General features: G+C 36.4%; 1 protein-coding gene across 1 annotated transcript; it reads left to right on the plus strand.

Moving 5' to 3' along the window:
- The first annotated feature begins 274 nt into the window (after positions 1-274).
- Positions 275-11,608, plus strand: LOC122478272 (alcohol dehydrogenase 1-like). Its single transcript, XM_043571887.1, has 9 exons — positions 275-396; positions 2,976-3,077; positions 5,454-5,592; positions 7,054-7,141; positions 7,283-7,502; positions 7,682-7,942; positions 9,052-9,187; positions 9,991-10,129; positions 11,399-11,608. The coding sequence occupies exons 1-9, from the start codon at positions 361-363 to the stop codon at positions 11,421-11,423; spliced, it is 1,146 nt and encodes a 381-aa protein (XP_043427822.1). The 5' UTR covers positions 275-360; the 3' UTR covers positions 11,424-11,608.
- Positions 11,609-11,811: the final 203 nt, after the last annotated feature.

Genomic DNA, 11,811 nt, shown 5'->3' on the forward strand with positions numbered 1-11,811 from the left:
GAAATTCTTATTGTTAACTAATTAGTAGTTGACCTTTCTCTTAGTTTCTTTCACTTGATTCACTTTTTTAAATAATCCCTACACTGTCTTCAGATGCATCCCTACCCTTCAAGCTCTCCTCATTCAGCATTCTTGTTTTCGACCTCCTTCCTCCCTAATCATTCTCCCACACTCCTTTCTGTCTTTCACCTTCCCATATTTGCCAACCACTTTGTTTCTCTGGTTTTCCCTTTGCTGATGTGTGATCATGTAATTATGTTTAATAACTTCCGGTGTGCAAACACTATAACTGCTCTGTCTAGTTTGCCCAGGAGCAGAGTCGAAGAAGTGCAGTTCTCTTGGGTAGACCTGTAGGGTGCCATGGAAAGAAAATTCATCATGGACACTTCGGGCAAAGTAAGTGCTACCTTTAAAATACATTTATATCATTTCCATTAGTTATCTAAAAAGTATACACTGAAACAAAGTTAAGAAACCACTTTCCCCAATCAGATTAGCAAGGATTTTTAATGACAATACCTAATGTTTTCCCACTTGTGGAAACTCAAGCATCACTGATGGGAGAATAACTTTTTCGGAACCTCCTGGGTGATAGTTTGACAATATTGTATCAAATGCTTAAAAATGTGTCTATCATTTGACCCGGAAATTTATTCCAAGAAAATAATTATGTTGTTTTTATAAATAGGTTAATCATGGCATTGTTTTTAAGAGGACAGCACTGGAAACAAGATATGTCAAATACTAGGAAACTGATTAAATAAATTCTGACATATTAGTCAATAAAGTCCTAAGTGATTATTTTAAATTACCTGGAAAATACTTATAAAGCAAAGTGCAAGAACAGACTGTAAAATAGCTTTCTTAGTATGATTACACAAACACACATAGCATATCAATTGGAAAGACTTAACATAAAATGTTACAAACAGTAATAACTGAGTGCCAGATTTGCCATTTTCCGCCCCCCTTTACGTGTCAGCTTTCCAAGTTTTTTGCCTTGAGTGTGTACCATTTTGAAATCAGGAAAGCGTTTTTCGTAAAGTATACACTTTTACTGGAGTTTGGTAGGTGAAAGCAGAATTATTTCATCTTGAGAAAGAAGTAGTGTTTTTCTATATAATTTTATTTGAACTTCTCTTGTGGCATTTGTCCCTTTTCTTTGTAATATAATACGTATATTATCTCCTCTATCTAAGTTTCTTGGAGACATAACAGAGTCAGTCAGTTCAGTATATCTTACAATTACTAGCACAGAAAACTTGCAAATGGAACATACATAAAATCATAAAGCGTACTAGGACCACCAGATATTAAGCTCTTTCAAAAGTAAAGTATTTGATCATTGCGGTACTGCTGCAAGAACTGTCAGGATGATACATGGAACAAGAGAAACGGCTTCCAAAGAGAAACCTGTAAATGTGAGAACTTCTACGTATATAGTAAAGGGGCTAATTAAGCATAAATGAAAGAAATAATCAAGAGTTCATGCTAGGACAATTCATTTAGATTCTATAACTGCACATCGCACAAAAAAATGATTTTAAGTTGGATTTAAGAATTAAACACTTAGAAGCCAAACTATAAAAATCTAGAATGAGAAGAAATATTTATTTGGTCTCTATACAGAGAGAATTTCCAAAGCATAAAAATGGGATAAATAACAAAGGAAAAGAAGCTTCTAACCAAAATTTTTAAATGTGTGTATGTGCGCACACATGCACGTAAATGCACAAAAATTAAGGTTCAAATATCAATCAGGGAAAATCATGTACAGCAAGCTGACAGACAATAACTTATTCCTTTAATGTGTAAAGAGGTCAAATGATTAATGAGAAAAACACCAAGATGCGAGTAGATACATACATTAACTCTATGCCCAAATACTCCATGAAACAGGAAAGTATATATGACTAATATAAACATGGAAAATATTCAATATTATTAGCATTAAAAAATACTAGTAAAAGAGATAGATTTTTTGTGTCTATTAGATATTTTGGTTTCAATGATTATGGTCAGTGCTAATGAGGGTGGGATAAATGATGATATAGATATTCTTTTACTTCTAGGAATTGTGCCAAATTATTAAACATTTCTACTAAGAGATTTGGAAATCAATTCAGCCTTAGCAATGTCTCTATCTTTTCCAAAATAATTGTTACTTAAGGAAACCAGGCAAGTCAAAATTATGAACAAAGCTGTTTATCACATTAGACTTTAGAACAGTCAAAACAATGGAAATGATTACATTTGTAAGTGGTTACTAAGCAAACTGGAACATTCAAATGATGAAATACAAAGTAGCCATTTATTTATTTATTTTTAATGTTTATTTCTTTATTTTGAGAGAGAGAACAAACGAGCAGGGGAGGTGTAGAGAGAGGGAGAGAGAGAGAATCCCAAGCAGGCTCTGCCCTGTCAGCCCAGAGTCCCACATGGGGCTCAAACCCATGAACTGTGAGATCAAGACCTGACCTGAAATCAAGAGTCAGACACTTAACCAACTGAGTCACCCGGGTGCCCCAAAAGTAGCCATTTAAAATTCTGATTACAGAGGTGCCTGGGTGGCTCAGTCAGAAAAGCACATGACTTTTGATCTTGGGGTCATGGGTTTCAGTCTCACGCTGGGTGTAGTGATTACTAAAAAAAATAGTTAAAATTCTGATTACAAAGCATTTGAAGTGATGAGAAAATGCCTACTTACAAGTAGATGACAAATGGTCATTACATGGTGGCTGTCACTAGCAAAAAAGCAGAATACAAAACTGTAGACATGATCTCTACTGTATCAAAATTGTTTTAAGAGACTAGAAGGAAATATGCTAAAATTTCAGTAGGTTGCATCTAAAATTGCAGTGATCTTTTATTTATGATTTTTGTACTTTACTAATTATAACAAATAAGTGTCGTTTGTATGATCAGAATAAAAATTAATTTTTTTCACAAAAGTTTTGTTGTCCTGGTGTCAACAGACAATCACATGCCGGGCAGCCATTGCCTGGAAAACAGGTTCTACTCTTGCAATTGAGGAAGTACAAGTCGATCCACCAAAGGCTCGGGAAGTTCGTATTAAGGTAAATTTAAGTCTTTTAACGTTTACCTTTGTAGGTAAATGTAAGGAAATCCTGTTTCATGAAATGAAACATATTTTATATGTAATACATATAACATTTGCATTTGGGGTCTATCCACTTCTCTTAGTAAAATGAATTTTTTAAACTAAGATAAATGAATAGAGGTAATGAATGTTTAATATATTCTTAATATTTGTAAAATACTGGTAATTTACTCATCTACCATAATTACTTTTTAAGTATTGAAATTTTTACTTAAATTATATAACATCATAGGTCTATATACTTCACAATGTGACCTAGAAGGCATTTTAAGTACTAACTTCTTTTCATTGAGGGAAAGGCGACAAGAACTGCATTTCCCCCTACTTCAATGATACAAAATTGATATCAACAAATGAATATGCAATGACTAACAGACTAATGTTCCATCTCTATTGTTTGGAGCTCACACATGATAACCTCAGAAAATGTCTGAAAAAGTTCACTGTGTGGTAAATTTCAATTTCTAGGAATGAGCAGCTAGGACTCCATGATAGTCTTCAAAGTGACTTGGAAGAGTTAACAGTTATTGAACAGAGCTTGGACCAGGGATGGGAAAACAATGACCTGTCAACAGCTTCTTGCCACTCTCAAATCAAACTTTTGATCAATACATCCCAAATTTTATAAAACCATTAAATACCCAAGATTAGGAGTATTATTACTCCCAGTTAAACATTAATATTCACCTATCTTCTAATTTGAGATCAGGAAATTGAACACTTGACTTAATAAATAAGACAAATACTGGATGCCATATGCATCTAGTCATACTATATCTAATCAAAGTCGAAGGTGTAGGAGGATGGCTACAGGAGTAACAGAGACAAGGAATGAAGGGAACTGGAAAGATGCCAAAAGGAAAAGGTGATGGAGGGAAGTACAAAAAGACAGACAGGCAGTGAAAAACAAAACAGGAGAATTTGGGAACACTGAATAAATTATCAAGTCCATGTCTAGTGTTACACTCAAGATTTTATTTCACCAATGAGACATGGTTAAAGAACAAAATGAAAATTGATAAGAATGTACACAAAGAAAGAAGTTTGGTAACTGACTGCTGTTCAGAAGCTGTATTTTTCTATTTATCATCCATCCAAACAGCATTTAATTAGTCCTTATTGTGTACTGGGTCACCATCTGCTGAAATGTTTACTAGTTAATTAGTCAATATTCTCTGTTCTTACATTGATAGGCTCCTTAACTACAAAGGCTACACCCTAAATAATAAATCCACAATAGGCTACCAAGGTAGAAGTTGCATAGCAAGAAACTCAGCAACATCACACTGAACCCTGAAGAAATCAAGGTTAAGGACTGGGTCTGTTCATAAGAACAGTCAATTCCACCTCCAGCTTATGCCATGGGAAACTTCCCCAAAATAACTGCATACTCTTATTTGATATGTAGAACCAAAGTAATAAGGAGATTCCAGCCTGCTGCATACCTAAAACAACACTTCTAGCCTTTGACAGCATCTTGAAGCCATTTTAGCACTGTGGGAACCAAAACCACAGCATATTTCTCATGAGCACTTTCTCTTCACCAGGATCCTTCATTTTCCAGGATCATATACCACAGTTGTTCCCAGCGTTCCAGCTATAAATGCTGCCACTCTCACTACACACACTGGAGAACTAGTCAATGTGCTCAGGCATAGGCTTTTCTGGCTGCAACCCAGGCACAGCAGTAACTTAGGGGCTATGGTACATGAAATGTTTCATTTTTATGACCAATGTCATTGGGTCAGGTCTATTGACAGATAAGATAACTCAGGCCATTAACTAAGAAAGTTTTAAAACTTCACAACGTCAACTAAATTTTGCAATGGTTAATTTTAACTTAAATTCATTGTTACATTATTAATTTAAAGAATGTTCTCAATGTATAAATTTGAAATGTTAAAAACAGATTTTCCCAGAGCATTGGAAAAACATTCAACAGTATGGGCCTAAAATTCTTTGTTTCTCAATCATGGTGTTATTGATAATGTGGCAAAAAGTCCTTCATTGTATGTGATTGTCCGTCATATTTCAAAACTATTTGATGACATAAATGTACAAAGTAGATTTCAAAAAAATCTAAGTTTATTTCCAGGTCTTAACATGTGCCACATAACTTTGGACAAGTCATTCTAAGTCTCTGAATCTCCCTTTCCTCACCTCTAAATTGGGAATGATACAATCCGCCCTGTATTCCTCTGAGCATTGTAATAGGGATCAAATGACACAGTTCACATAAAGAATTTTTTTTAATAATCAGTCTCAGATTAAAAGAAAAAGATAAAGGAAAATTCCAAACCAACTGATTCTTGGTTATTTAATTCTTATGCAGATGATATCTACAGGGATCTGTGGTAGTGATGATCATGCAGTAAAAGGATTACTCTCCACAAACTTTCCTTTCATCCCAGGCCATGAAGGAGCTGGGATTGTAGAGAGTATTGGCGAAGGAGTGAGCTCAGTGAAACCAGGTAGGAAGTGGGGTAATGAAACCTTCCCACAAACAGCCTCCCAAAGAGCTCCCCTGCACAGAGAAGGAACTTAAAATGCATTCACTGGGGTGCCTGGGTGGCTCAGTCGGTTAAACGTCCGACTTCAGCTCAGATCATGATCTCACAGTTCGTGAGATCGAGCCCCGCATCGGGCTCTGTGCTGACAGCTCAGAGCGTTAGGGGTCACTGATTGTCTCAAATTCTATGTCTCCCTCTCTCTCTGTTCCTCCCCCGCTCATGCTCTGTCTGTCTCTCCTTCAAAAATAAATAAAAAACATTAAAAGAAATTTTTTTAATAAATAAATAAATAAATAAATAAATAAATAAATAAATAAAATGCATTCACACACTTACAGGAGAAAAAAAACTGGTTTACCTCTAGACTCTTCTAACTAATCCCATATCATTATATTAAATGTATTCAGTCATTCCAAGAGTCACATGGTTTCTCTGCTGTTTTCTCTAGAAATTCAGAGGGGCAGCAACTGAGCCAAGAATATATCTATAACTAAATGAGAGTTGAGATAGGACCAGTGTACTTCTAAATAGACTTAAAACTATTGAGACTGCTCCTTACATACTGTATCCCCGACATGTTTACCACAGTGCCTGTCCCATGGTTAGAATGCATACGTTTGACAGATGAATGTTCTAATAAACTGGAATATCAAACTTGAATTTTCATTGACAGGATGATGATGATATTTCAAAGAATCAAAGAAAGCAAGTATATGTTCTTCCCCAGACTACCAAAAAAGATCTGGACATAGCTATTCTTAGCCTGTCTGAAATTATTAGAGTGAGTAAGAGCAATCACACAGATTAAGATACTATAGAACCTCACAGCTTGGAACCAGGCACACAAAGAGACTTAATAAAGGGCATGGTCAGGATATTTGTGAAGCTCTTACCAGGGAATTCATTTAGCAAACAATTATGAGATGCCTACATTGAATCTGACACTAGGCACAGAAAGGTGACAAAAGTAAAAAGGCACGGTCTATCTCCAAGAGCATAATGCAAACAGAAGAGATATATGCTCTAACTCCTCTTTAGCTTAAAAAAAAAAAATTCCAGTGAAAGTTTTGTGTAAAACAATGAGGGGTTGGAGGAGAAAGAGTTGGAGGAGAAAGGACAAGAGAGCAAAAGTTCTCCTGAATTTGAGATCCACTACCTTTGGAATTTTTAAGGGCCAGTGAAGTTAAGATGTGCCTTATCTAAACTTACAAGAGGAACTAATGTTACACCATATGTTAACTAACTGGAATTTAAATGAAAACTTAAAAAGAAAACAGCAATGGGCAATGTTATGCTGGCTACCATAATCTGCCCACAGCAAGTTTTCAAGCCATCCAATGAAATTTTTATAAACATACTATTGTATTTGTGATCCAGTAATATTTTAAACTAATACTTATATTATTATTTCTCTATATATAGGAGATAAAGTCCTCACACTCGCTATACCACAGTGTAGAGAATGCAGTTCCTGTTTGCATCCCAAGGGAAACTTCTGTGAGAAGCAAGAGTTAGTAATTTACCCCTTACTCTATTATTAAATTGCTGATATTGTATAAGCACTGACCTGTAACTAAACGTGCTCTCTTCTGTCTTTATAATTCCACGTGTCGGTGCCACCACCTGTAACTGTGTCTGTCTCCGCGAACAGTGTTCTACCTTCTTCTGGATTAATGCTGGACAGGACCAGCAGATTTACCTGCAAAGGAAAAAAGATTTATCACTTTCTCCGTGCAAGCACATTCACTGAATATACGGTTGTACCTGAGATTGCAGTGGCAAAAATTGATGCTGCTGCTCCTATGGATAAAGTTTGTATCATAAGCTGCGCGGTGTCTACAGGTTATGGGGCTGCTGTAAATTCGGCCAAGGTGAGGAAGTTACCTGTGTATTAATGTGTGTCATAGTGATTTGCCTGGAAAACATCAAAATGTTCAATAGTTGTATACAGTTCCAAAGGTTTCAATGGTTGTTTTTGTCTGTTTGCTTTCCTAATTACCTATGTGTCCAGGGTTGATTTCTAATACAAACATGCCTTGTGAATTTGTAGGTCACTCGCGGTTCCACGTGCGTGGTCTTTGGACTTGGTGGAGTTGGTTCAGCCATTGTCATGGGCTGTAAAGCATCTGGTGCTTCTAGGATCATCGGCGTTGACATCAATGAGGAGAAGTTTCCCTGGGCAAGAGCATTAGGGGTCACTGATTGTCTCAACCCTCGAAACCTCAAGAAACCTGTCCAGCAGGTGGTCATGGAAATGACAAGAGTTGGTGTTGACTTTGCCTTTGAAGCCATTGGACTCAGTGATACGATGGTAGGTGGGCTTAGGGCACAGTGCATAGATGCTTAAAGAGGATGGGGTGGGAGTGAGAAATACATGCTAAATATCCACACACAGATGGGTATAAACTCTCCCGAACATACATTTTGGACCTGTGGACCCCAAATGTAAAAGTGGAATATAAATTCACTCTAAAACATCTATTTTAAAAATAAAAGCAATATATACCTAAAGATATGTCATTATAATACACAAAATTTAAACATTCAAAAGGCCATAATACCAGTATTCCCCTTCTTTATTCCTAGGTCTTCAGATATACTCTTATATTTAAGTATAAACATCATTTAACTCACAAGATAATTATGGGTCCTGTATCAGAAGTCCTAGGGATATAAGGGTGAACAAAATAGGCACTACACTCTTGGATCTTACAGTTCAGAGGAGAGAATATATAGACATTTAATATGTTTTATTGTGTACCTAACATACTTGATAGACAAATAAAGGAAGTAAAGGTAGTAATATAGGTAAAAGAGAAAATAAGGCAAAATGGAGAAAAGGAGGAAGACAACAGGGCGATGAGCCAGAAAAGGAAGTAAAACAAATAGATAAGATATGAAAAAGTACACTGTACATCCCTGCAAAACTGAAATAAAAATAAATAAATAAAGCTTCACACACCCATATATGTATATGTTTTATTTTAATAGAAATGAGTTAGAGAACCATGCCAAGTGAGAAGGTCTGGCAAAGGCAGTGAGTAATTTTATTTAATAAATATATGGTCCTCATTATATATCAGATAATGTTCTAAATGTCTTAAGAATGGTAAATTGTTTAATCTTCATAACAATTCTATGAAGTAGGCAGTATTAGTCTTCCTTTTACAAATGAAGAAACTGAGGCATATGGAGGTTAAGTAACTTACCTAAGGTCACACAGCTAGCACAGCACACAGTCTTTCCCACTAAATTCTACTGGTTCTACAATGAAATCCCATCACTAGCAGTGTTGAAGCTGAGGTTGAGATAGCATCTGGCCAGGAAGAGGTTCAAGATCTAGGAACACAATCCCTCTACTTCTGGTGGTAGTTGTTACTTGTATGGGAAGGCACTTACGGTCATTATTGTTGTTACCAGATTGCTGCTTGGGATTCCTGCCACCGGAGCTATGGTGTCTGTATGATCATTGGGGTGGCTTCATCAAATTCACAGCTTTCCCTGAACGCACCAGATATTATCTCTGGACGGACACTGAAGGGTGTGTGTTTAGGAGGTAGGTCAACAAACAGAAGGGACTAGTTGGTTGCTCTCATGAAATCCCTTTTGACTTTGTAGAAACATACAATTCAAAATTCCTCCTCTTGGGGAAACAGAGCTATAATGGTAGAGGTCTTCAAAGACTTTTCCAATAAGGAAGAGCTTTGCAAATCAACGTCAGTTAATTTAATTAAATAGGTTTTTTTAGGTTCAAATACAAATTTTATCTCCTACAAAATAGTTTTTGGGTTTTTCCAGTGTTTCAAACAATTCAGTCAACTTCAGTTCCAAATGCTGGTGAGTTCAAAGTTTATTCTGCTACTTTAGCAGCAAATCTTTTGGATAATTATATGCACCAACATGGAGTTTTGACACCAGCTTTTATCCTCCCAAAGGAGCCCTTATTTCTGAGCATTATTGACCAACAGCTTCAGTCAATTAACATTCCCATCTGCACGTAGTTCCCAATGCCATCTCTATGTGTGTATGAATACACAGAAGAGGAAATTTTGGGTAAAGGTAAGCCCAGGAGGTGAGCTATAAACTGCTAGTTTAAAAGGACCATTTTTCAACACAGTAACATGTGAATACTGACCCAATTTTTCTCCAAAGGAATTCTAGGTAACAGAACTGTCTGTAGCAGCCACACTTAGTAACAGCAGTCAATAGCTTCTGATGTATAAATGATTTTTCTCTCATGTTCAATGTCAGATTTTCAGAAGAAAATCTCCATCACATGTTTACACTTGTTTCCTTTTGGTTGGTTTGGCATTTCTCAAATCTTATCACAATAGCCTTTTGTTTTGTTTTGTTTTGCAGGTTATAAAACCAGAGACTGTATTCCCCAACTAGTGACTGATTACCTGCAAAATAAAATTAATATAGATCCCTTAATAACCCATCAGTTGCCTTTTGACCAACTCCACAAAGCTTTCGAGTTGTACCATGCTGGAAAAACGTGAGTGCTTTATTTGATGATCTCCACTACCCTGAATTCACAGAGAAATGACTCTTCAAACATTTCCAAGTGGTTTTGTGAGAAAGAGATGGCCACTTGGATCTTCAATATCTTTCGCACTCTCTACCTTATTTCCTACTATTACCAGGATTAGAAAAAGTTTTACCTATAAGCCCCTCTTTGGGAAATTTCCACATCAGCCTATTTTTTAAAAATGTAAAAGGATTCCATATAATACTAAGAAGCACTTGACACTACATTAGCCAATTATGTATTACTTTTCTGGTTGGAGAAATTATCTAGAATGAATGAGTTGACATTACTGAAGTCATACAATTCTGCAAGGAATCTTAGAGGCAGAGGTTTAGATTCCACCTAGGGCACAAATCCTTCTGCATCATTTCTGACAAATGGTCACTCTGTTTCAGCTAGCAAACCTTCGGGGATGGAGTGTTCACTTAGTGTGTTCATTTATTCATTCAATGTTTATTTTGTGATGGTGCAGTGTTTGCCAGAACTGTCCTAAGTGCTAGAGACACCATTAGAGAATAAGCAACAATAAGTAAATGAGGAATTACTCCTGTGGTGAATGCTTTGATTTTCTCATTCTGATTCTAAGCACATCTCCCTTTCAAATTCTCTCCCCCAATTCTACCTACATTCTCTGATTGGTAAGTGATTTAAAAAAAAATTTTTTAATCTAGGTCTTTAAGTTTTACCCTGCTATACCACCTTCTTGGTTATGACCTAGCATGTCAGCCAATCTGAATCAGAAATAAAGAATCAAGAAACCTCATCTGAAATTTTATGCACAGATTATGGAGAATGCAGAGAGGGGATCTAGCAGACAGTATACATGCTGTAAAAGGAACACCCCCCCAAAAAAATTATTATTTTTTCCTAAGAAGACACAGTGCTAGATTCTGGGGCTGACAAAAGCTGATCAGAAGCCATAGCAGAGGGTTTGGATGTCTTTGTGATCACACAGCCTGAGAAACAGTCCTCAAGGCTGAGGCCTTCCTTTCTGATGTTGGATACTGATGTTGATCCTGCTTACACCATATCCAAGTGGTGATATTAACAATGATCCCAATCAGAGGATCAAGTGATATTTCATATAGGTGAACTAGGATGAAGGTGGAATTGGGAGGGGGTACGGAGGAAAATGTAGGCAATGCAACGTCACATAATACAGTGCATAATTGCTTTGCTGAAATCACTGTTTCTTAAGCAATTCAATAACTTTACTATTACACTTTTATGTTTCAGCATCCGCTGTATTCTGCTGTTCTGAGATCCCAGATGATAAAAGGTGAAAGGGCATCCTTGGGGATATCATTCCTTTCCTGTATCACCTCTCTGATCATTCCAGTACAGTGGAAAGAGGCATACCAGAGATGGAAATGCAGTGTAATTGTGAAAAATGAAATATGTGCATCTTGAACGTAGCTGTAATAAAATAACTGCTCAGAGAACAGATATTACATAATTCGTTCTGTGACTTTATAAAGAGAAATGATGGGATTTAATGATGACATTGTTGATATGTCCATCAACCCAATTGATCTCTGTCACCAGTCCATGAAAGGTGTCACTGACTTATCCCTTGTTGCCATTCTCAGAGTACTTCCATAATACACAGATTTCTCTGTATCTTTCATGCCACACCAGGGTTTGCATGA

The sequence above is a fragment of the Prionailurus bengalensis genome, chromosome B1, assembly GCF_016509475.1.
Source record: "Prionailurus bengalensis isolate Pbe53 chromosome B1, Fcat_Pben_1.1_paternal_pri, whole genome shotgun sequence".
In the NCBI taxonomy this organism is placed as follows: domain Eukaryota; kingdom Metazoa; phylum Chordata; class Mammalia; order Carnivora; family Felidae; genus Prionailurus; species Prionailurus bengalensis.

Coding starts and splice junctions, on each gene's coding strand:
- LOC122478272 (XM_043571887.1), top strand. CDS start 361: ATGGAAAGAAAATTCATCATGGACACTTCGGGCAAA. Junction 7,142..7,282: donor AACTTCTGTGAGAAGCAAGA/GTTAGTAATTTA, acceptor CTCCGCGAACAG/TGTTCTACCTTCTTCTGGAT. Junction 10,130..11,398: donor TTGTACCATGCTGGAAAAAC/GTGAGTGCTTTA, acceptor TTTATGTTTCAG/CATCCGCTGTATTCTGCTGT.